Source organism: Chamaea fasciata, unplaced genomic scaffold (genome assembly GCF_029207755.1).
Source record: "Chamaea fasciata isolate MVZ Bird 193981 ecotype frontalis unplaced genomic scaffold, bChaFas1.0.hap1 SCAF_51, whole genome shotgun sequence".
Taxonomy (NCBI): Eukaryota; Metazoa; Chordata; class Aves; order Passeriformes; family Sylviidae; genus Chamaea; species Chamaea fasciata.
In genome coordinates this window covers 523,245-548,852 of record NW_027094136.1, presented here as the reverse complement: position 1 = coordinate 548,852, position 25,608 = coordinate 523,245, and the positions used below count along the sequence as shown (strand labels likewise).

The 25,608-nt window shown below is 53.7% G+C and overlaps 2 protein-coding genes across 2 annotated transcripts; both read left to right on the top strand.

The window, feature by feature from the left end:
- Nucleotides 1–751: 751 nt before the first annotated feature.
- LOC136304128 (olfactory receptor 14J1-like) lies at nt 752–1,893 on the top strand. Its single transcript, XM_066207779.1, has one exon. The coding sequence runs from the start codon at nt 752–754 to the stop codon at nt 1,706–1,708; it is 957 nt and encodes a 318-aa protein (XP_066063876.1). The 3' UTR covers nt 1,709–1,893.
- A 20,023-nt stretch (nt 1,894–21,916) lies between these two features.
- Nucleotides 21,917–25,349, top strand: LOC136304113 (olfactory receptor 14J1-like). The gene is made up of 2 exons (XM_066207768.1): nt 21,917–21,925; nt 24,227–25,349. Exons 1-2 carry the CDS (start codon nt 21,917–21,919, stop codon nt 25,190–25,192), a joined length of 975 nt encoding a protein of 324 aa, XP_066063865.1. The 3' UTR covers nt 25,193–25,349.
- Nucleotides 25,350–25,608: the final 259 nt, after the last annotated feature.

The following is a 25,608-nucleotide window of genomic DNA, read 5'->3' as shown; positions in this document are numbered from 1 at the left end:
CACAAGTTCTGTGATGGAGAAAATGCTGTTGGGTTGGTGGAATGAGTCCCGTGTGTTCTTGGGTACAAATGTGGGGCTGAGCCCTTGAGAAGAGGATGGACATTGGGTGGACTGTGGTGGATCCATCAGCTCTCAGCAGTGTCAGGACGGTTTTTAAAGGAAACATGGGAGGGTGATCATCCTGTGTAGGGGACAGGTGAAAGCCCAGAGAATCCTGGAACAGGACAGGGTGACAGAGGTCCTCCCCTCATTCTCCATGCACCACCTTGCCTCAGAGAACTTGCTCTGTTCTCCCTAAGCGCAGCAGCAGAAATGCTGAGTTTCTGACATCAAAAATAGTCAAGTGGAGATGAAGAAAAGCTGTTGAAAAAACTCTAGAACATTTAAACAGACTTTACCATTCCTGGTCACTGGCAGTGGGAGTACAAGCTGACAGAGACTTCTGTATTAACAGGGTTTCAAAGTGGAACACGAGGACGGGTTCCCTGTCCCCCTCTCACGTCTGCACAGCAAGGCTGAATTATAAAAACCCTGCATGTAATTGCCCTGAACCTGAAGACCCACTCAGCCAGCACCAACCAGGGCTCCCCAGTTGGAGTTTAAGGAAAATCTGCTAGAAAATCAAAAGGCTGTCAGTGTGATACAGAAGAATGGTCTGTGGGAAAAGGCTTTGATTTTACTGAAAGAACTTTCTCCTAACCTGTCACTGATCTTTTCTCCTTGAACAGGCCCCCATGGCCAGACACAGCAAATGTCCAACAGCAGCTCCATCAGCCACTTCCTCCTGCTGACATTGGCAGACATGCGGCAGCTGCAGCTCCTGCACTTCTGCCTCTTCCTGGGCATCTCCCTGGCTGCCCTCCTGGGCAACGGCCTCGTCATCAGCGCCGTAGCCTGCGGCCACCACCTGCACAGCCCCATGTTCTTCTTCCTGCTCAACCTGGCCCTCAGCGACCTGGGCTCCATCCTCACCACTGTCCCCAAAGCCATGCACAATTCCCTCTGGGACACCAGGACCATCTCCTATGAAGGATGTGCTGCACAGGTGTTTCTGTTTGTCTTTTTCATTTCAGCAGAGGTTTCCCTCCTGACCATCATGTGCTATGACCGCTACGTGTCCATCTGCAAACCCCTGCACTACGGGACCCTCCTGGGCAGCAGAGCTTGTGCCCACATGGCAGCAGCTGCCTGGGCCAGTGCCTTTCTCAATGCTCTGCTGAACACAGCCAATACATTTTCCCTGCCCCTGTGCCATGGCAATGCCCTGGGCCAGTTCTTCTGTGAAATCCCACACATCCTCAAGCTCTCCTGCTCACACTCCAAACTCAGGGAACTTGGGCTTCTTTTGTTTTCCATCTGTTTATGTCTTGGTTGTTTTGTGTTCACGGTTTTCTCCTATGTGCAGATCTTCAGGGCTGTGCTGAGGATCCCCTCGGAGCAGGGACGGCACAAAGCCTTTTCCACCTGCCTCCCTCACCTGGCTGTGGTCTCCCTGTTCCTCAGCACTGGCACATTTGCCTACCTGAAGCCCCCCTCCATCTCCTCCCCATCCCTGGATCTGGCATTGTCAGTTCTGTACTCGGTGGTGCCTCCAGCCCTGAACCCCCTCATCTACAGCCTGAGGAACCAGGAGCTCAAGGATGCCCTGAGGAAAATGATGAGTAGATGCTTTTCAGGAGCAACAAACTGCCTGTTTTCTTGGCCATAATTTTCAGAATGGAACTCATGACAGGCTCAAAAGGCCTTCCCAGGTCTTTGGTAGTGTTCAATGGGTTTTTCTGTCAGAAAATTATCCCCAGTGAAATTTTTTTAATCACCCCCATCTAATTCACTGTCTGCCTCTTGAATTTTATCCAGAAGCTCTGTAAACCAGGATTTACTGTATTGCTACATTTCAAGAAAATAAACTACCTTGCAGTGCTTGTTTTTCCTGGGATCCCATCTTTGTAACCTGCATGAAGTTAGAGGCGAGAAGGGGAAAAGAGTCCCAGCACAGCTACACTGCCAGGGAGCAGCAGTGCTTGGTCCTTTCAGTGCTGCTCTTCCCAGCTCCAGCCTCTCCTTCCCAGCCCTTCTGTGGCTGTAAGGCCGCAGTGCTCTGGCACATTGGTCACTGTCCTGCTGCGTGTCCCTGCTGTGACCACAGGCAGGGACTGGCCATGGGCAGTGCTGGGACACAGCTGGGCTCCAGCACAGCAGCTCCAGCAGCACAGGGAGGGCAGGGCAGGAAGGCTTTGCTCTCCCTGCAGAGTCACTCTCAGGAACAGGCCCAAGGAACAGACTCTGAAGAGGCTCCTTGTGCTCCTTTTTCTCCCAGGGCTCAGTGGGATGACATCAGGGTCCCAGCGTGGCCTTCAGGGGACTCAGGGCTGCCTCAGGTTCTGCTTGTTGGTGGCCAGGGCCCATCAGATGGTGAATGGCCTGTGCTGAACCTTCCTGGGGCTCTGCAGCTTGTGCCAGGGCTGATGGCAGGGGAATGTTTGTCTGGAGGGCCTTGGGAGCTGCCAGGAGAACACAGGGGAGCTGCAGGGACAGCGTGTGCCAGGGATCAGCAGGGAGTGGAGCTCCCTGGGCACAGGCCTGGCCAGGGTGGGGTCACGCCGAGATCAAGGACTGAATGTCTGCTGTGAGCCAGGAGAGCTCTGCAGCCCCAGGGGACACAGCAGGCACAGGGAGAGGAGTCTGGGCACTGACTGCTCTGGCCCTCAGGGAACTTCCCCAGGAGGATCCAGGGCAGCCCCAAGGCCATGTGGCAGCCCTGGAACAAGGCAGGCAGCTCTGAGCAGCCTCCACGGCCCCAGCAGAGCCTGTGTGGGAGGGGGTCAGTGCAGGGAGCACCATCAGCTGCCTCTGTCTCCCGGGCTGAGCAGCAGAGCCCAGCAGAGGCAGCCCAGGGCCCCGGGCAGCACAGCCCCCGTGCTCTGCAGAGCAGCAGCCCCAGCTCGGGGCTGTGGGCAGCAGGGCAGGGGCTGCAGCAATGGCTGCTCAGGCCAGCACAGACGTGTTCCCCTGGGAAAGGCTCTGTGGGCAGCTGCCGTGTGCCAGGAGCAGAGCAGGAGCCCGTGGGTGTGCAGAGGAGCCCTGGCAAGAGGCTGCCCTGTCCCTGGGGCAGCAGCAGCAGCCTGAGGAGCCCCGGGGCCAACTCTCTGCTGCTGTGCTGGGCAGCGGGGCTGGCCCTGGGGCTGCAGGAGCTGCCTGAGCTGAGCATCTCCTGAGCATTGCAGACACAGAGTGGCTGTCCATGACCTCCAGTGCCTCCAGTTCCTGCTGCTGGGCCAGACTGGACTGGGCTGCTCTGCAGGGCTGGGGCAGAGAGAGGAAAACAATGGGCCCTTGATTATAAGAGTCCCCGCAGTTTCACACCGGTCCCTTGGTTCCATGGGGCCCCACGGTGTCACTCTGGTCCCCTTGGTCACACCAGGCCCCGCAGTGTCACAATGTACCCTTGGTTCTGTGGGGCTGCAGTGTCTGTTCTGCCACTGAGCAGGGTCGGCACCAAAAACACAGACACAAGGTTCAGGTATGGTGTGATTTATTATAACGCAAAACTGCAAAGAATGACAAAAGGGGAAGCTCAGCAATGCACCCAATCGTCACTACCAAAGATTGCCTGCAGTGATTATGAAAAAAGATGTACCTGTTACTCTCAGACTTTCCCATCAACCAGATCCACACATCAGCTGGGGGAAGCTGTCACAGCCAAGGACTGCAGAGCCACTCCCGGACACTGGGAATTCCTGCAGGTGCCTCCAGCCACAGGTGAGGCTCCAACCCGGCTGTGAGAGGGCCCAGCTCTGACAGCGCTGAATAAACAAACTGACAGCACTTCTGGTGCGGGAACATCTGGTTTCATTCTCCTCTTGGGTTTGTTCCAAAGCCTGGTCAGAGCTCAAATATAACCAATAACCAATACCATCCACCCCCAAACAAGGCCAGATGTCGGATTTCATGGCCTTGTCCAGTTTCTAAATACAGAAAGATCAATCCATGTTTCACTGATGAGGGGATACGTCTATCACAGCACTAATGACCATGCATATTTCATTAATGAGCACATACAAAGATAATCTTTGGTTGGAAGTTACATCCAGAGGACACCTTGGCTCAGGGCCTGTTGTCCAGCCTTGGTACTTCAGGGACCAGGTTTAGTGTTGGGCTTGACACTGCTGGGTGAACGGCTGGACTTGATGTGCTCAGAGGTCTTTCCCAACAGAAAGAATTCTATAATTCCAGGATTCCATCTGCTGGATTCAGTTAGGTCCATGTTAGCAGCATAACTTGACTCAAGAATTTCCTCTTGGTCAGTGCTTGTGGCCTAAGGCTTCAGCTCCTTCAGCTCCTGCTGCTAAGCTGCTCACACTGAACGAGACGACTCGGAGAGAAGAATACAGTTCATCCAATTCCTTCTGGGACACTGAGAGGGGAGGGTGTGAAAACAGGAGCACTGTTTGGTGTGGCCTCCTCCCTGCCCTTCATGCCTTTCAGCACTTTGAAGCAGCCAAGAGCTTTCTCCAAGAGTGCAATGAAGCAGCTGCTCCTGCTCCCAGGTCCGGCTCTTCCCAGTCTCTGACCTTGCCTGGTTTTGTCCCTCTTGCTGTGCCCTCTGTTCCCCCTGTGCTCGGTGGCTGCTGCCCAGGACTGTGGAACTGGCACAGATCCAGTGGTGGAGACCCTCCTTTCTCTGCCCTTGCAGCTGCCTGCTCACAGCAGCCTTTTCCATCTGGGAAGCTCTACGTGGAGAAGGAGTCCCCACCTCTCTTCCTTTCACAACCCCCAGGAGCCCAGGGCTGCCATCTCAAGTCCCTGCTGGCCCTGAGGGCTCCCGGGTGCCTCAGGCTGCTGTGACACCACTGCCCACGGGAGGGAACAGTGGCAGGGGCTGTGCTCAAAGTCAGCTCCATGTGCTGCTGCTGCTGCTGCTGCTGTGGGGGTCATTTGTCCAGCCCTGCCCCAGACTGAGGGGTCAGATGCAGGCCCTGCTGCTGCTCCCTGGGGATCAGGCACAATTTGGTTGTTGCTGTCAGGGCCAGCAGAAGCCGTGGCTGGAGCAGCGGGTGCTGACAGTGCCCCAGGGCCCGGGGCCGGAGGGGTCCCTGGGCTGGGGGCTGGCAGGAGCTGCCCCTTGTTCTCCCTCTGCCTCCCGCAGAGCTGGGCCGGGCACAAGTGGGGCAGCACAGCAAACAGGGAGCCTGCCAGTCTCTTCCAGCCCTGTCTGCTCAGCATTTGGGCCTTGGAGCTTCAGGTGGACAAAGGCAGCTGCTTCTGCTCCCTCTGTGTGTCCCCGTGTTCAGCAGTGCTGCTCCATCAGTCTGTCCCCAGCAATGGGGAAAAGCCTCAGCCCTGCAGGGCCAGGAGCTGCCGGGCTCTGCCTGAGCAGCTCGGCCACCAGGAAGGGAGCAGCTCCACAGGGGAACCAGGAGCAAAGGAAATGCCTTTTATAGGATGTGTTTTATGTTTTGAAAAAAAAAAAAAAGAAAAAAGAAAAAGAAAAGATTAGAAAATATATAAAAGATAAAAACTACCCCAAATGTTTAGTGAAAAGTCTTCTGTAACTTTGGATTAGGAAAGAGGTAACTGAGTTTTTGAACAGACAACTCAGTGACTTACTTTGTTAATGTGCTGGTGGAAAAAATCCGTCAGCTGAATTCCTTTGGCAGATTTTGGGCTTTTTAACCAATATTAAGTTAATTTAAATAGTGGATTGGAGCAATAGGAAATTGAAAGATGGAATGTGCATGACTGCATCGTGAGTGTAAAAATTTTGCAGTTTGAAACTTAGACATAAAGTATTGCAAAAAAATAAGATATATAAATCTCAGTAGATTGTGTGACAGCAGCTTTCCCTTGAGCATGTGCAGCATCACAAAGACTTCATCAGTGGGATTGGGGGTGCTTGGAACTTCGTCCTGTTCCATTCGTGAATGTCATGAAATGGGACTTCACCTGCCACCAGCCCTGGTCACCCTCTGCCACCGCAGCTACTTGGACCTTGTGGCCCCCAAAGCAGATACAAAGTTTTCCGGCTGCTCCCCCCTTTCCACAGATCCACAGAGAGCTGGGATTTTTCCAAGTCTAGTGGCTCCATCGTGCCATATTCCTAAAGAACCAGCAGCACATCCCAATGAATAGGGCGAGTTACACTGATGGTTGTCAGCTCCATTTCCTGCCTAGAAATCCTGAAACTGCTTCTGAATGCGGCTCCCCTCAGCTCTTGGAAACCTACTCACAAAGAGCTGGGAAAAAAATTCCCTGACCATCAGCAAACAAGTGAGTTGTGCCAAAGTTAGAGCTCTGTGGGAAATCTCTATCCATCCCTATCCTTTTAAAATATCTGTATGTGGGGGTGTGCATGGATGTGTCTTGTATGGAAAGGAAGGAGTGCACAAGCAGCATGACTGACACCTTCACTCTGTGTTCATTCCATACCCAAGGGAACAATGATGTTATGGAAACCTTTGTATAGATAGACCCTTCTGTCCATGGGTACAGAGACATCCCAGAGCCCCTGGCACACACAGACCCTTCTGTCCATGGGTACAGAGACATCCCAGAGCCCCTGGCACACACAGACCCTTCAGCTTCAGCCTAACTGAGGTGGGTGGGTGGGCCGGGAAGAGTGGGGTGGCTCATGGGACTTCACAGAGCTCATCCTGCTGGAAGGATGAGGAAAAGGGAGTGGGAACTCAGCAGTGAGGAGAGCTGAGGGCAAGAGAGCAGCTCTGAATGACACTAAAATGCCACCAGACCTCTGAGGCATTGCTGCCCCTCAGCCAGTGACAGGATGAGTCCCTAAGCCTGGGGCTTGGTCTTCCTCATGGTGACGGGCACCAAGGATGGCAATAGTGTGATGGAGACTGCAATCAGCTGGGCACTCACTGGGGGAAAATAGGGAGCAGTTGTGAAGGAAAATGCAGGTGGGGGACAGAACTGTTCAGAGAAGGGCTGAGCTACAGCTTGAGCAAGCTGAAAAATGTCATTTGGCGTCACCCCAGATAGATTTCATTTCAGAAGGTATTGAACAATTTTATTTTGGGGAGGTGTCATGTTATCCCTTGGAGATGCATCCTCTGCAAACTTGAGCTGCATTGCCAAAATGCTCAAGGCAAGTCTGCTGCAGGTCACACCGTTTCTTCTTTGGCTGATCTCGGCCCGGTGCTGAGCTCCAGCAGAGCCCTGGCAGAGCCCAGAGCAGCCTCAGCCTCCGCAGAGCCCGGCTGCAAGGACAGAAACCAGAAACCGCCCGTCAGCTGAAGGCTCCTATGCCCTTGTCCCAGCCGCCCGCGGTGCCCAGGCCATGCTGGCCGTGCTCAGAGCGGGGCCCAAAGCTGCCCATCATTGCTGCCTTTGGCGGCAGAGCAGGAGGGCAGGACACGTGCCCAGCCTGCAGCCAGCCAGGGCAGATCCACCTCCCCAGCAGCTGCCCAGAGCAGGATGCTCCTGTGCTGGCTGCCATCTCCCAAAAGCTCTTACCCCACCCGTGCCAACAAGACGGGGACACACCTCACGCCATCCGCCGCGCAAAGAAAAGCTGCTCCCAAACCACGTCCTCAGCCTTCTCCTTCATCCACTCCACAGCTGGTCCCAAGCACTTCCCAGTCAAGACTGGACACCACCTAGAAGGCTTCCTTTAGAAAAACAAACATAAAATTCACAAAGGGATTACAGACAAAAAAGGAAAAAAAGGGAAAAGGTAAAAGATCCTATCTCTGTCAGAGGTTGAGGAAGCCCCCATGCCCTGCATGCTAGGGAAAAACCCACCCACCACTGAGGGAAGCCCATGCTTTCACTCTTCCCCCCCTACACTGCCCCCCAAACTAATGGTGATCCCAAAGAAAACAAAGGGAGTGGAGCAGCCCAAGTCCTTCCTTGCCAGCAAAGCAAAGCAGCCGAGCACAGGTTCTGGAGTCCCACCTCTGCTCCCACCTTGGGGGTTGGTTTGTGTTGGGCTGGCTGCCCCAGCCCCAGCCCAGGGCATGGTGGGGGGTGGCGGCTGTTGGCAGGGCCAGGAGCCGACTCCCATTTCAGAACCACCCCAGCCCGTGCCCCCAGCCCTGCCAAAAAGCAGCTTGGCAGCCCACTGAACAATCAGTTGCATCAGCCCCAGGAAAGGGGGGAACCTTTGGTTCCTGGCCAGGCTGTGCAATGCCCAAATCTGGGAGCATCCCCCTGTGTGCGAACTCATCTGCAAATTGGCTGTGGAGCCTGACTTTGAAGAAGGTGCCAGAATTGAAGTCCATCACCTTCAATTGCTGGTGGCCAGGTTCAGGAAGAGGTTGTCATCCTTGTTGTCGTCCTCACTGTCTCCAGCAGCAGCAGCCCCACCTGGTCCAGCTTCTCCAGGGGCTCCTTCTCCTTCCCTGGGGGTGAGACCAGGCTGTCAGTGTTCTGCCCAGGGCCCCAGCTGTCAGTGAACCAGCACAAGCCAAAACAACTCGCATGGCAACTCAGCTCCAGCACAAGGGCTGCCTGTGCCCACCTGATGACCCCTGTGCAGTGACACAGGCAGCACAAAAAGTCTGGCTTTCTTTGCTTCTGATTGCCAAGGCATGTGTGCAGCTGGAACTTACCAGGGCCCTGCATCAAAATGAACCTCTGGCTCTCTCCCTTCTTCTACTCCAGATGAATCTCCTGCATCCAAGGATCACCAAAAAGGTCTTCTAATGAAGGCCTTTCCATGTCATCCACGGCTAAACAGCACCTGATGAGATCCTTGCACTCTGGGAAGAGAAACCAGAAACTGCCAGTCAGTTGGAGAAGGCCCCTGGCTGCTTTGCCCCATATTCCCATGCCCAGGCCATGCTGGATGTGCTCAGAGCTGGGCCTAAACTTTCCCATCAATTCCCTGTTTTGGAGGAGAGCAGGAGAGCAGGACATGTGCCACCTCCTCAGCAGCTGCCAGAGCAGGATGCTCACGAGCCAACTGCTGTCTCCCAGCACTGGTATTCCCCCCGTGCCCAGAGATGAGGATCCACCTTGAGAGAGCCGTTGTGGCAGCGGGAGCTGGCCCCAGCTGATGTTCCAGCCGCTCCTGAAAGGGTGCTGCCCGCAGACCATCTGGTGCAGGAGCATGCCCAGGGACCAGATGGTAGCTGGCTCGCCGTAGTACCAGCCAAAGTCGGTCCATTCTGGGGGTCTGTATGCTGGTGTTCCTGTGGAATACAGATGGAGTTCATCAGAGGGATGCTGCTGCTCCCAGAGCCTGGCCCCAGCATCCCTGGGCATGTGGGGACTGCCCCAGTGGCACATGGTGTGACCCGCTGCCCTCCCACCAGGACCTGGGACTTGTGTGAAAAACGGGCATTGGAAAAGAAACCACTGGTGTAGGAAAAGGGCAGCAGAAGCCCTGGAAAGGCCTGACCAGAACAAGAAAAAACCCACTCAGAGCAGGAGGAAAACCATGCCTTCCTTCTCCCTGCCTGCATTGCCCCAAATAACATTATGAACACAAGACAAAGAAGGCCAGAGGAGCAGTCCAAGCCCTTTCTCACCTGCACACCAAACTGGCTGGTGCACAGGTTCTGACTCCACGCTCTCTGATAGCCCCACCCACGGGTGTTTCTGTCGGGCTGGCTGCCCCAGCCCCAGTCCTGGGCAGAGTGGCTGGCAAAGGCTGCCAGCAGGGCTGGAAGCTGGGCCCCAACCCACCCCTGCTCAAAAGCAACTCAGCTGAAGTCTCAGTGCCATGAGTGGCAGCAAAAGGGAGAATCCCCACTGCCACACCCAGGTTGGGCTGTGAGATGTTGGGCCATGAGATGTCAGGAGCTGGGAGCACATCCTTGCGTGGGCTCACCTGCAAACTGTGTGTATGCCGTGTCTTGAAGGTAGGTGCCACAGCCAAAATCGATCAATTTGGCCTGCCCGGTGGCCAGGTCAACCAGGATGTTCTCTGGTTTGATGTCTCTGTGCAGGACCCCGCAGCTGGTGCAGTGCCGCACGGCCTCCAGCACCTGGCGGAACAGCTCCCGCGCCACCTCCTCGGACAGGAACCTCCGTGCCCGAATGAAATGCTGGAGGTCCTGACACCGCTGCGGGCGCTCCAGCACCATCACGATTTCACTGGGGAGCTCAAGCCAGTCCAGCAGCTGGACGACACCAGGGAAGCCAGTGGAGACCCTGTCCAGCAGCACGATCTCCAGCGGTGCGCTGGTGCCGTTGGGCTGTGGGAGGACCACGATGCCGTCAGTGGGGCTGAGGCCGTGCCAGGGGTGGGGAAGACCTCACCCAGCCCGGGATGTTCTGCACCCTCCGCTGGCCCCACGCCCGCTCTCCCTCGAGGCGTCCTGGCGGCTTCCACCCTGCCGGGCCTCGGCTCGTCCCCGCCCGGCACGCCCCGGCTTCTCCCGCTGGCCCCCGCTCACTCACCAGCTCTCCCCAGTGCCGGACGCGGTTCCGTGGCACCCTTTTGATGGCCACCTGCAAGCCAAGGGGAGCAGCGGCCTGAGCTCGCTGCCCACGCTGCCCACGCTGCCCAGCCCCATGCTCTTCCTCCTCCGCCCTCCTCCTCCTCCTCCTGCGCCCGCCGCCAGCCCCGCCGCTCACCGGTGCGCCGTCCGAGAGCCGCGTCCCTGCGAAGACTCTTCCGAAGCCGCCACGCCCCAGCAGCGAACCCAGCCGGTACTGCTCCTGGAGGCCCTGCTGCGCCTTCCCTGCCGGCGAGACGTGGCTGTCAGTGCTCGGCCCGGGGCCAGCAACGGCCCCCGAGCGCCCCTCAACCGCCCCGGGCCGGGAATCCCCAGGCGTTCGCTCCTGGCAACGCGACAGCGGTAGCTCGGGGCCGGCGGCCACGCTGCCGAGCGGCGGAGCTCGGGCCGGGGAAGCCGCGGCGGAGGCTGCGGGAGCGGCCGCGCCACCTGTGTCCTCCGCGGGGCCCGGGGGGGGCCGGGGCCGGGGCCGGGGCCGGGGATGGGGCCGGGGCCGGGGCCGGGGCCGGGGCCGGGGCCGGGGCCGGGCTCGGCACAGGCGAAGGCAAAGGGCGGCGATGCCGCCGCAGCCCCAGGCACTGATCCTCGTCCGCCACCGCCATCGCCAGGACAGCCAGAGCCCGGCGGAGGCGAGACCGCGGCGGGAGGCCCGGGGCTGGGGGCGGAGACGGGGCAGCCCCACCCGGGGCCGGGGGCGGGCCGGGGGCATGGTCCGGCCCTGCAGGGGAGAGGGAGACTGCGAGAGGACGGGGACACCGGGACAGGGAGATCGGGAGAGGGTGCGGGACTAAGGGAGAGGGTGCGGGCCTGCAGGAGAGGAAGAGGAAAAGCAGGAGGAAGTCTAGAAAAGTCCTTTTTCTGCTGCTGCTGCCGCTGCTGCTGCCGCTGCTGCCGCTGCTGCCGCTGCTGCTGTAGCAACTGAAGCCCCGGGGCCGTTTTTCCCCAGGTCCGTTTGTCCGTTGCCCGCTCAGCCCCACGCCGAGCCCCGCGCTCCCCGGGGGCAGCCCCGAGCCTGTCCAAACACGGGAACTTTGCCCACAGGAGCCAAGACCCAGAGTCTTGACTCCTGCACTGTGGCAGAGCATTCCCCTTGGTTGCTGCTGTGCATTGTCCCTGCTGAGGGTCAGACACTGTCAGAGCACGTTCCCTGAATGCAGAATTTGTACCTGGCCCAAGCACTGCACTTGTGTCTCCAGCATTGCTTTCCAAGAAAAACAGGGGAAGGCAAATTGTGTGTAGCTCATGGTATTTTACAGCATCTCAAACTTGCCAAATCATGGATCTTAGAGGTGAGATCCATTTGTAGTTCATGGGATGGAGAAGTAGTGCAAGATGGAAAAGGGGAGCATCAAAATCATTTGACAAGGACATCTTAGTATTGGTTCTATACATTTTCATTTCATTTCTTAAATGCTCTTTCAGTTTTCCCAGAATCTTCTCCACAGTCCCGTCTGCTCTTTCCAAGAACACTTCCTGGAGAACGAGGTGCAGCTTCTGTCACAAGACGTGCCACCAACTGCAGCTTCCCTTGGCTTTCCACACTGTGTGTGCAGTAGGAGTCTTGCAGCAAAGCAGGACAAATATTTGAAGAACTTGACAGCTTGTCTGTTCTTTTCCTTGTGGACTTGGGAGTTGTGCCCTTGGTAAGGTTTTCATTGTTACCGTTGTACCCTAAGAAAACAGGACGGGGTACCAGGGGAACCTGCTGGGAGTCTGTTATCATCCACCCAGCCAGGAAGAAGAGGTGGACAACTTAATCTAAAAGCAGCTGGAGAATGTTTCAGGATCACCAGCCCTTGTTCTTGTAGGTGACTTTAAGCTGCCAGATATCTGCTGGGAACTTAATATAGCAGGAAAGAGGCAGTCCAGGAAGGTTTTGGAGTGTATGGAGGACAACTTTTTGTTGCAGCTGGTGAGTGAGCCCCACCAGGGGAGGGCCTATGTTCGACCTGTTGTTTGCAAATAGAGAAGGGCTGGTGGGAGATGTGGTGGTTGGAGGCTCCTTGGGACACGGTGATGATGAAATTATAGAGTTCTCGATATTTGGTGAAATCAGGAAGAACATCAAGAAGACTTTTACACTGGACTTCCAATCAGCAGACTTTGGCCTATTTACAAGACTTATTCAGGGAGTTGCTAGGGAAGCAGCCCTTAAAAACAAAGGAGTCCAGGGAAGGTGGGCGTGCTTCAAAGCAGAGATCTTGAGGGCAGAGGAACAGGCTTTCCCTGTGTGCCAAAAGATGAGCTGACGAGGCAAACGTCCAGCCTGGATGGGCAAGGAGGTTTTGAAGGAACTTAGGAATAAAAAGAGGATGTATCATCTTTGGAAGGAGGGTCAGGTCAAGGAGTATTTAAGGGGATTGCTAGAGCATGTAGGAAAAGTGTTTGGGAGTCCAAAGCTCAATTCAAACTTAATTTGGCAATTTTGTACAGGATATTAAAAAAAGTTTTTCAAATATATTAACTGCAATAGGAAGGCCAACCTTTGTTCTGTACTGGATGTGGGAGGGAACTTAGTGTCCAGGAGGAGGCAGTCAGAGAACTGCTGAGCTGCTTGGATGTTCATAGATCTATGGGCCCAGGTGGGATCCACCCCAGGGTGATGAGGGAGCTGGCAGATGAGCTTGTGAAGCCGCTCTCCATCATTTACCAACAGTCCTGGCCCACTGGTGAGATTCCAGATGACTGGAAGCTGGGCAATGTGACACCCATTCACAAGAAGGGTGGGAAGGAGGATCCTGGTAATTATAGGCCAGTTAGCCTGACCTCAGTACATGGTAAAGGTCACGGAGCAGTTTATATTGTTTCATGGACAGGGTATCAGAGCCAGCCAGCATGGGTTTAGGAGGGGTAGGTCATGTTTGACCAGTTTTTATGTCTCCTTTTATGGCCAGGTGACTTGTGTGGTGGATGTGGGAAAGGCTGTGGATGTTGTCTGTTGGGACTTCAGCAAGGCCTTAGGCACTGTCTCCCACAGCACGCTCCTGGAAAAGCTGGCAGCCCACGGCTTGAACAGGAGCACTCTTTGCTGGGTTAACAACTGGCTGCATGGCCGGGCCCAGAGAGTGGTGGGGAAGGGTGCTGCATCCAGCTGGCAGCCAGTCACCAGGGGTGTTCCTCAGGGGTCTGTGCTGGGGCCAGCTCTGTTCAACATTTGTATTGACGACATGGATGGGGCTATTGAATCTCTTATTAGTCAATTTTTAGATGACACTAAGCTGGGAACATTTGTCGATCTGTTGGCAGGTAGGAGGGCTCTGCAGAGAGACCTGGAACAGTTGGATGGGTGGGCAGAGTGCAACAAGGTGAAGTTTATTAAGTCCAAGTGCTGAGTTCCGCATTTTGGCCACAATAACCCCTGCAGTGCTCTAGGCTGGGGACGGTGTGGCTGGACAGTGCCCAGGCAGAAAGGGCCCTGGGGGTTCTGGTCGACAGGCAACTGAACATGAGGCAGCAGTGTGCCCAGGTGGCCAAGAAGGCCAATGGCACCTGGCCTGGATCAGGAATGGTGTGGCCAGCAGGAGCAGGGAGGTCATTCTTCTCCTGTACTCGGCACTGCTGAGGCCACACCTCGAGTGCTGTGTCCAGTTCTGAGCCCTCAGTTAAGAATAACCTTGAGATGCTTAAATGTGTCCGGAGGAGACAACAAGGTTGGTGAGCGGCTTGGAACACAACTCCTGTGAGGAACGACTGAGGGAGCTGGGGTTGTTTAGCCTGGAGAAAAGGAGAGTCAGAGGTGACCTTATCACTCTCTACAACTCCCTGAAAGGTGTTTGTAGTCAGGTGGGGCTTGGTCTCTTTCTCCAGGCAGCCACTGACAGAATGAGAGGACAGAGTCTTAAGGCTGCACAAAGGGAAATATAGGTTGGAAATTAGGAAAAAGATTTTTACGGAAAGGGTGATAAAGTTCTGGAATGATCTGACTGGAGAGGTGGTGGCATCACCATCTCTGGATGTGTTTTAAAAAAGACTGGATGTGGCACTAGGTGCCATGGCTTAGGTGAGGTGTTGGGACATGGGTTGAACTCAATGATCTTGGAGGTCTCTTCCAATCTAGTCATTTTGTCATTCTGTAATTCTGTAAAGGTTTCCAGGTCAAATGGGCTAAGTCAATGAAGCTACTGCTATGATAAGAGTTTTGAGTTGGATGTTTTATTAAATGGTTTTCCAAGTTCCTTGATTTTCTCTATTTTGCCAGTAGAGCTGTGTGTTGCTTTGACCTCTTAGCTCAGTTGGTTAAAGTATGGTGCTAATATCACTAAGGTTGTGGGTTCAGTCCCTCTGTGTGCCATTCACATAAGAGTTGGACTTATGATCCTTGACTGTTCCTTGCAAATAAGAATATTCTGTGCATCTGTTCATCCTGAGACTATCTGGTTGGCATTTCTCCTTGTGCACCAAACTCGAGTAAGAGAACCTTTGGGTACCCCCATTATTTCAGTGTTCTGGGGTGTTACAGCCCCGCAGGCTCATTACGGCCTCTTGTTTCCATGAGGCCCTGCTTTGTCACACTGGCCCGCAGTGCCATGAGGATCGGGAGTGTCACACAGCTTTGTGCCATTTGTCCTCGCTGCCCCTCCCATCCCACTGCCCCACAAGCAGCCCCGAGCCACCCGGGAGGGACAGGCCCTGCTGTGCCAGGCCTGGGCTCAGGGCTTGGCCTTTCTGCTGCCTCCAACCAGCCCAGGCCTTGCTCAGCATTGCAGTTCCCTGCTCACAGCCTGCGGCTCCCTGCAATCCTGGCCTCAAGGATCTGCTCTCAGCAGTCCCTGGGGAGCCTTTGGCACTCCCTGCCCTCAGTGGGGCCCAGGGATGCTCCAAGGGACTTGGAGTTTTGCTTCTGCCTCCTTGAGCAGCTTCTTCAACCTTCTCTCAGTGCCTGGAGCTTCTGGACTCAGCCCCAAATCCAGCATGGGGCTGATTCAAATCCAGAAAGCAGTCACGACCTCCTTTTCTTCCTTCACTTGTCTTCGTCTCCAGGGCTTGTGCAGCTGCTTGGAGCCAGTTTGGAGTTCTCTTATGGAGGAAGATTTCAAAGTGCACCTCCTGAGTTTTTTCTAATCCAGGGTGCATTTTTTTTAATTTTTCAGATCATTGCCGACATGAAAGACGTATTCTACAAGTGATCTTAATGCTGAGTGTCTCCTTAGGAGGTCTGGGCATGGAGAATGAGCCTGTTGGGGGTTGGGTTTGTTCCTTTTTTCTCTGGGGAATTTTTTCCCCACGGGTTGCCAAGGGGACCGGGTGTTGGATACTTGAGAGTGCTTGGCTGAAACAAAGAGATGGACAAAAGGTGGAAGGGGGAGATAACGCAGGTAAAAGACACAGCTTGAGGCAGCTGCGTGCTTTTCTGCTTCCGGCGTTCGGGAGACGCGTGTCGGCCGCTCCTCGAGGATCTCAGCCGCAGCAAAGCACGCCGAGCAGAAGCTGGGCCGCGGCTATTCTGCCTCGCCTTCGAGCTTCTTCGGCGCTGCTCCTCTTGCTGCAGCGTGACCCTGCACCCCCTGCACTGCCGGGACATCCTGCCCCTGCCTGCCGGGACACCCTGTCATCCCAGCTACCAGCCCGGGACTTTTCCACTGTTCCAGCTTGGTGCTCTGAGGATCCTGCAGGGACACCGAAAAAAAACTGCCCTGGGTTTTGTGAAACAAAGCCCTCAAGGTTCTTGGTACTGTTGTCGTTTGTCATTAATGCTGTAGTTGTTTGGTGGGGGGGGGAGGATTTTTTTGTGTTTGTTTGCTTTGTATTACATACTAGTAAAGAACTGCTATTCCTATTTCCCAAATCTTTGCCAAAGAGCCTCTGATTGTAATTTTACCTAGCAGATACCTGTCTTCCTAAACCAAGACAGAGCCCCTTGCAGGCTGACCCTGTTTGGACAACCTGCTCCTCACCCCAACCTCACCGTGTCTGAAATGACCCACCAAGGACTGACATCTGAAATAATTTTTGTAAATTAGCAATTTTTCTTTTTTAAAAAAATTATAAGGAAATTATAATAATACTTATAAATATATAAAATATTATTATATACGTTTTAACCTATGTTTTACATGTATTTAAAAAAATTGATACATTTTTAGCGACCCAAAAAATTATTGGTCATTGGTTTTAAGTAACACAATTCCCTTCATTAATTCATTGACAACATCTGGCTATTGATTCTATCCCGCTTTATGCTAATTAGTTCTATTTTTACTCCTTTTGTAATCTTCTTTATCGTTTTCTCAGACAGGATAAAAGGGGCCACTTTGGGGTCCACGGAGACATTTCTGGGGCACATTTGCGGCAGTTCTAAACCTGGGGATGGAATCTGAAGAAAATTTGGGGTCTGAAGGACATCTGGGGGAGCCGGGTGGGCACTTGGAGGTCAGGGAGGGGAATCTAGGGCCCTTCGGGGTCCGGGCGGGCACTTGGGGGCCCTGAGGGGACTCTCTGGGGCGCGGGGGATGATGGGAGTTGTAGGCGCGGGTAGAACACGGTGTAACGGGGCCGCGGAGCATCACGGGAGTTCGAGGCGCGGCTCCAATGGCTGTCGGTGGGGCGCGGGGCATGACGGGAGACGGAGTCACGGCTGGAATAGGGCTCCGTGTGCGCCGCGGAGCATGCTGGGAGCTGTAGTCCCGGAAGTGCATAAAGCCGAGCTGTGGCGGGTCCGGGAAGGCGCTTGGCGGACACTTCTGCGTCCGAGTCGTGACTTGAGGCCCTCGGGGGAAACGTGTACGGTTCGGTAAGATTTGGGGAGAACTTGGGGAGCTCGAACCGGGCGCTTTAGGACACGGGGCACAGCAGGAATTTTCGGCGCGAGACTGTGTTGGGCAGAGCTCTGAGAGCACGGGGGATGATCGGAGATGAATTCCCAGAAGTGGCTCTAACGGGCATCTCTGGGGTTGGGAGCATTCAGGGGAGTCGGGGACGATTTTGGGGGGTTCCAAATAAATACTGAGGGGGCACTTCGGGATCCTGGAGGGTCTGGGGGAAAGGTAGGGTACACATGGGGGGGAGGGAGGATACGGGGGCGGGGTTCTGTGGAGCGCGGGGCATGACGGGCATTGTAGTCCGGGCTGCAATGGGGCTCAATTGGGCCGCGGTGCATGACGGGAGTTGAAGGCAAAACCGACACCAGGCACCGCCCCGAGGCCCCGGTTTCCTGGCACTGATTGGGAGCTGGCGGTGACGGGCGGGAGCCTCGGCAAATGGGAGTTTGCGGAGGCGGGAACAGCCGATTCAACCCCTCTAGTCCTTCCCAGTATAGCCCAGTTCATCCCCAGTACAGCCCAGTTCATCCCCAGTACAGCCCAGTTCTACCCCTGTGGCCCTTCAGTCCCCCCCTTTACAGCCCATTTCATCACCAGTACAGCCCAGTCCCTCCCAATACACCTGAGTTCATTCCCATTCCCTTCCAGTTCCCCCCAGTATCTTCCATAGCACGCCCCAGTATTCCCCAGTCTTCCCCACAGTGTTGCCATTGTCCCCAGTTTGTCCCAGTGCGTCCGTGGCCACAGCCCCTTGCAGTGTCCCAGGGCAGGTTGGGATGCTGATCCACCCTCACAGCCGGCCCAGGGCAGGGCTGGAGTGGTTTTGGTGGCCCCTTGGGCTGGCACACACTTGAGGAGTGTGTCTGTTTTCAGTGGGGAAAATTACGAGTTTTACGTTGCTTCAAAAATAGGAAAGCCCTTTTTGTCTGAGTGCAGGCAGCTCTCTGAGCAAAGCAGGTCCCAGGTGAGTGAGGACAGGCAGGATGGGCTTGGGGAATGTGGAACAAGGTTGTCCACACTGGGTCAGACCTCAAGGCACAGCTTCTCTGGCCAGGCCAGGCCTTTGGAGGAGAGGCCCTGGATCAATATCAATCACAGAATGCTGCAATCACCTCTGCTCCAAAGAGAACAGTGATAAAACACACCCTTTATAACAGGAATGTGAATTTCTTAGAAGCTCTTTGAAATCTTTCTCCATAACTGCAGTACAAAACCTTCCTAATGAACTGCACCAGCGCAGAGGGAAATCAAGGCAGAGCCGTGGTTTGTCAGGACTTGCTTGATCCCAAAGAGCCCCGTGGTGCATTTGGTGCTGAGCCCTCAGGGCCTGAGAGGAGATGGCACAAACCTTTCCAGGAGTCCAAGTCAGAGGAAAAACCCAACGTGTCTCAAAGCATTCCTGGGGCCCACTGAGGTCCATCCCCAACACAGGCTCCTCATGGACTCCTTGGAGGAGAGAACTGGAGGCCAAGAGTGCCCAGAAACCTCTCAGAGACGGAGTGTGGGAAGGAAAACCCAAAGTACCTTAAAAGACATTGAGTATCTCAGAGCATTAATGAGCCCCACTGAGTGTCAGTACGAAGCCTCTCTAGGGACTAATTACAGCAGATAATTGGAGGCCATGACTGCAGAAACCTCTCAGAGTGATTCAGTGTCAAAAAGTAGTACTTTAATGACTCTTGAGTAACTTGAGGCATTAATGAGCCCCACTGAGTGTTGTTAGTGACAAAACATCTCAAGGGACTAATTACAGCAGACAATTGGAGGCCGTGATTGCACAAACCCCTCAGAGACTCCCAGGCAAAAGCAAAACCCAAAGTGCTCTGAAAAACCTGCAGTCCCTGGGATCACTGAGGAGCCCCCCAGGGCCATTCCTGACCAAGGCTCCCCAGGGACTGGTCCCAGCAGATCCCTGGGGCCACTGGGATGTGGGGGGATGCTGAGGGCAGGACAAGGGGGTGACAGTGCCCAGCCTTGCTGGGGCTGTGCCAGGAGGCCCCAGGGCCTCAGGACAAGGTGTCCCCTCCCAGCCCTTGGTGGCCCAGACCCTGCTGTGCCCCAGGGCACCAAGACTTGGCTTCTCCTGGGCACTGCCAGCCCTGCCGGGCCCTTGGCCACGTCCAGCACAGCTTGTCCTGCGCTGTCCCACAGCTGCTGCTGTGTCCCTGCAGGCTGCACACTCCCATCTCGCTGCCCCCCTGGCTCTGCCCTGCATTTCCCTTTCTCTTCTCCCTGATATCCTGGGATGGAACGTGTGAGAATGGTTCAAAGCTGTACCAGGGAGGGTTTAGACTGCACAGGAGAAAGTCTTTCTTTACTGGGAGGGTGACTTTGGGGTTTCAAACTTTGGGGTTTCAAAGCAGGGCTGATGGCTGTCCCAGGAAAGGAGCTGGGACAAGGTGTCCATCGCTCAGGAGCTGTAATTTGGATTGTCACTTGCCACTGTTCCTCTGAGCTCTTCTCTGTTCCAGAGATGGGCTCTTAATGAGCTGGTGGCTCTCCTGAGATGGGCCCGGGAGCAGCCCGGGCAGAGAATGAACTGAGTTTGTCCTGCTGCCATTGTTGGTGCCCTGTCTGGGAGTGCAGATGAGTCTCTTCTCTCTTAACCTGACACAACCCAGCAGGAGCGTCAATCTCCTGAGGCAGCCGTGTTTGGAGGCTGCACACACAGGCACTGGTTTTGTGTAACAGATGATACCAGATCCTTGGGATGGCTTTCCAGAAATGCACCATGCTTAGAGGAAAGGCTTTGTTCTTGGCCTGGCAATGGATTTCTTCAGGGCCAGGATCACAGATTTGTTCCCAAGGCTGCAGATGAATGGATTTAGGAACGGGAACAGGACTGTGTTCAGCAGAGCTCCAGTTCTGTTGGTCCTCAAGGAAACAACTTCTGCAGGACACATGCAGAGAGCAATGCAGCTCCCACGGGCAATGGATAAGGTGATGGGATGGGAAGAACACGTGGTCAAAGCTTTCTTCCTCCCAGAGGCTGCTGGAAGATGCAGAACACAGAAAAGGACACAGATGTCAAATGCCAGAGTCAAACATAAGGAGCCCAGCACGACACACGGTAAGAAGACAGAGTCTGTTTCCCAAAGCAGGCTGGTGTCAGAGCAGGACAGTTTGAACAAGGGGAGTTGTCCCAGAGGAAATGGGGGATTTTGAAGCTAACCCCCAGGGCCCTTTCTGCCTGGGCACTGTCCCGCTACACCGTCCCCAGCCTATAATGCTGCAGGGGGTTATTGTGGCCAAAATGCAGGAATCGACACTTGGACTCATTAAACTTCATTTTGTTAGACTCTGCCCACCCATCCAACTGTTCCAGATTATTGGAAGAAGTGGATATTTCTGACCAGACTTCTCTGGATGTGAATTACAGAAAAATAGATTATTATAATGCTCTTTGGGAGAACGCAAGTTCTAGTCAAACAGTTGTATGTACTGATATGAATGAGATTTAATTTAGGATTTTGAATAGAAAATATACCCGGCTCCTGGGAAAAAATAAGGAAGTCTCAGCCTTTGAGACGAAGATGCTTCTAGAAAGGAAGTAATTTTGAAGTTCCGGCTCCTAGGCATAAAAGGAGGTCTCTATTTCTTTTGAGATAGTGATGATTTTAGAGAAAGAAGAAGAGAATCCTTGCTTTATATTAGAAAAGCATTCTTAAAATGGTACCCCAAACATGCAGAGGCCCATAAGCAGCTTGGGAACATGTTATATGGGTGGGACTGCACAGAATCTGCAAAAATTCCGTGTGGTTGCAGATTTGTGACCATGAGAACCACCAGACCTTTTCCTGTGGCATGTATCTCCATAAACTCTAGAGAGGCTCCTCTCCCAAGGTGATGCAGGATTGTGTTTAAATAGCTGCAACTGGCTAAAAATCATGGTTTTCTCTCTGTTGAGTGGGAAAGTGAACGGTTTGTGGTAAGTGAAAAGATGTTTGAATGTCTCATTTTTCCTTTTTCTCTTTTCTTAGTGTATGCTAATAAAATCTATCTCTTTTTACTTTTAGGTTGAGCCTCTTTCAGCTTTTTCTCCCAAAATCTTATCTGCCAGCTAGTAAACAAAATTCAGCAAACATAAAACCACCACAGGAAGGGACAGCATCTGCCTTGCCAGGGGCTGGAGCTCAGGCCTTGGCCTTTTGCATTCCTGAAACACATGCAGGTTTGCTCAGCATCAGAGACACCTTTGCCTTGTTTGTCCCCACCTGTCATCAGTGCCTGCGGTGTTCTGCTCTAACTGGAACCTGGGGACACTTTCTCACGCGTGTCCCTCAATGGGACCCATTTAAAACTTCAAGAAACTTTGGCGTTTTTAATCTGACTTTGAGTCCTTGAGAAGTTTTTTGAACACTCTCTCAGGGACTGAGTCTGATGTAAACAACAGCAAATCCCTGAGAGGCTCATTAACATCCTTGTACTGTGTCTGTGCTGCTGAGCTGGGCCGGGCTCCTGACACAGAGGCACCTCCTGGCAACCAAGATGAGCTTCAAAAAGGCATTTCTCCATCAAAGTGGCTCCTGTGCACAGCCCAGCAGGGCTGGGGCACTGCTTGCAGCCACCCTGGGCCCAGCACACAGGCACAGAGAGCTTCAATCACTCAGGGCTGGGAAGATGCTGAGGACTGACTGGGCTAGAATCATTTCCAGCCCTTGACACCGGAAGCCTCTGGCTGCAGGACAATGCAGCTGCAGCTCCTGCAATGATCTCCTAAAGCAGGAACATCCCATTATGGATTCTGTAAGTACAACTCAGACTATCTCTGCTGTAAGCATGTGGACATGCTCAGGGCTTCTGCTCACTCCAGGAATATTTCCAGGACAATAATTTTTATAAAGATAAAATTTACTGAGTCATTGTTTTCAGTTTCTTACTCCTGGTGAACGGGGGGGATAAATAATAAACAACTTCATGTTTAAAAGTCCCTAAGGCATCTGAACTATACCTCCAGTGCTATTCATGGGCTCCCAAAAGTGCTTTCATCCACTCCTTTGCCCATGGACAGCACCAGCATCACCTTCACTGGAGCCATCAGGCTTAGTCTGACCTGTCCTTTCTCCAAGCTCCAAACAGAACCTGCCCCCAGCCAGTGCCCTGCAAACAGGCAGGTTTCTGTAGGGCCAAGGAGGGTGCACAGAGATTTGGGGTCTGTGAGTGCTGGCAGGGAGAGATCAGGAACAGGGAAATACCTCCAGGAGAAAAATCTCCAGGAAGCAGAGAGAAGATCAGGAAATGAGAGAAAACAAAACCCAGAAATGCTGTGGCAGGGAGAGATCTCCAGAGGATCCTTTCCAGTGCAGCCCCTCCCTCGGAACAAGCCCCCTCCCTCTTGTCCCCCAGCCAAGCCTCTGCCCTCAGGGCTGGGGGTCTGTTGGGGGTCAGGTTTGTTCCTTCTTTCTCTAAAGAATTTTTTCCCCAGAAGTTACCAAGGAGACCAAGTGTTGGATACTTGAGGGTACTTAACCAAAACAAAGAGGTGGACAAAGTTAGAAGGAAGAGATAATGCAGGTAAAAGACAAAGCTTGAGACAGCTGCGGGCTCTTCTTTTTTCGGCGTTCGGGGGGAGAGGGAACGGCTGTTGCTGGCTGGAAAAGTTTCAGCTTGGTGCTCTGAGGATCCTGCAGAGACACCGAAACCAAACTGCCCTATTTTTTGTGAAACAAAACCCTCAAGGATCTTGGTACTGTTTTCGTTTATTATTAATGCTGTAGTTGTTTGGTGAGGGTTTTTTTGTGTTTGTTTACTTTGTAATACATACTAATAAAAAACTGCTATTCCTATTTCCCAAATCTTTGCCTAAGAGCCTCTGATTGTAATTTATAATTAAAAAAGAAAAAAAAGAGAGTGAAGGGGGGGGGGGTTACACTCTCCATCCCAAAAGAAACTGCAGTTGTTGTTTTTATTATTACCTAGCAGATACCTGTCTTCCCAAACCAAGAGAGGGTCCAAGGCATGAAGCCCCTCCTGTGCAGGCAGAGCTGCAGCAGAGCCGTGGGGCAGCTCTGCAGCCCCGGGCCCAGTTCCCTCTGCAGAGCACAGGGCTGGGAGCAGCTGCCTGGCACTGGGGGGCTCTGGGAGGGGGCACAGCTGGCTCAGGGTGACCCTGTCCCCAGTGCCCGGCTGTGGGCAATGCTGTCACTGCAGCCAGGGAAGGAGCTCCATCTCATTTAATCCAGTGCCATCATTAGGACACTTGAAAGTCTCCCTGAGATTTCCTTCCAAGCTTCCAGCTTCCCTCCACAATGCAAACCTGCCCTGTAGCATCTTTGTGTTATCTGAAAGCCCCACGGGGAGACACACAAGTTCTGTGATGGAGAAAATGCTGTTGGGTTGGTGGAATGAGTCCCGTGTGTTCTTGGGTACAAATGTGGGGCTGAGCCCTTGAGAAGAGGATGGACATTGGGTGGACTGTGGTGGATCCATCAGCTCTCAGCAGTGTCAGGATGGTTTTTAAAGGAAACATGGGAGGGTGATCATCCCGTGTAGGGGACAGGTGAAAGCCCAGAGAATCCTGGAACAGGACAGGGTGACAGACCTCCTCCCCTCATTCTCCATGCACCACCTTGCCTCAGAGAACTTGCTCTGTTCTCCCTAAGCGCAGCAGCAGAAATGCTGAGAGTTTCTGACATCAAAAATAGTCAAGTGGAGATGAAGAAAAGCTGTTGAAAAAACTCTAGAACATTTAAACAGACTTTACCATTCCTGGTCACTGGCAGTGGGAGTACAAGCTGACAGAGACTTCTGTATTAACAGGGTTTCAAAGTGGAACACGAGGACGAGTTCCCTGTCCCCCTCTCACGTCTGCACGGCAAGGCTGAATTATAAAAACCCTGCATGTAATTGCCCTGAACCTGAAGACCCACTCAGCCAGCACCAACCAGGGCTCCCCAGTTGGAGTTTAAGGAAAATCTGCTAGAAAATCAAAAGGCTGTCAGTGTGATACAGAAGAATGGTCTGTGGGAAAAGGCTTTGATTTTACTGAAAGAACTTTCTCCTAACCTGTCACTGATCTTTTCTCCTTGAACAGGCCCCCATGGCCAGACACAGCAAATGTCCAACAGCAGCTCCATCAGCCACTTCCTCCTGCTGGCATTGGCAGACACGCGGCAGCTGCAGCTCCTGCACTTCTGCCTCTTCCTGGGCATCTCCCTGGCTGCCCTCCTGGGCAACGGCCTCGTCATCAGCGCCGTAGCCTGCGGCCACCACCTGCACAGCCCCATGTTCTTCTTCCTGCTCAACCTGGCCCTCAGCGACCTGGGCTCCATCCTCACCACTGTCCCCAAAGCCATGCACAATTCCCTCTGGGACACCAGGACCATCTCCTATGAAGGATGTGCTGCACAGGTGTTTCTGTTTGTCTTTTTCATTTCAGCAGAGGTTTCCCTCCTGACCATCATGTGCTACGACCGCTACGTGTCCATCTGCAAACCCCTGCACTACGGGACCCTCCTGGGCAGCAGAGCTTGTGCCCACATGGCAGCAGCTGCCTGGGCCAGTGCCTTTCTCAATGCTCTGCTGAACACAGCCAATACATTTTCCCTGCCCCTGTGCCATGGCAATGCCCTGGGCCAGTTCTTCTGTGAAATCCCACACATCCTCAAGCTTTCCTGCTCCAAATCCTACCTCAGGGAACTTGGGCTCGTTGTTCTAAGTGCTTCTCTATATTTTGGCTGTTTTGTTTTCATGGTTTTCTCCTATGTGCAGATCTTCAGGGCTGTGCTGAGGATCCCCTCTGAGCAGGGACGGCACAAAGCCTTCTCCACCTGCCTCCCCCACCTGGCTGTGGTCTCCCTGTTCCTCAGCACTGGCACATTTGCCTACCTGAAGCCCCCCTCCATCTCCTCCCCATCCCTGGATCTGGCATTGTCAGTTCTGTACTCGGTGGTGCCTCCAGCCCTGAACCCCCTCATCTACAGCCTGAGGAACCAGGAGCTCAAGGATGCCCTGAGGAAAATGATGAGTAGATGCTTTTCAGGAGCAACAAACTGCCTGTTTTCTTGGCCATAATTTTCAGAATGGAACTCATGACAGGCTCAAAAGGCCTTCCCAGGTCTTTGGTAGTGTTCAATGGGTTTTTCTGTCAGAAAATTATCCCCAGTGAAATTTTTTTAATCACCCCCATCTAATTCACTGTCTGCCTCTTGAATTTTATCCAGAAGCTCTGTAAACCAGGATTTACTGTATTGCTACATTTCAAGAAAATAAACAACCTTGCAGTGCTTGTTTTTCCTGGGATCCCATCTTTGTGATCTGCATGAAGTTAGAGGGGAGAAGGGGAAAAGAGTCCCAGCACAGCTACACTGCCAGGGAGCAGCAGTGCTTGGTCCTTTCAGTGCTGCTCTTCCCAGCTCCGGCCTCTCCTTCCCAGCCCTTCTGTGGCTGTAAGGCCGCAGTGCTCTGGCACATTGGTCACTGTCCTGCTG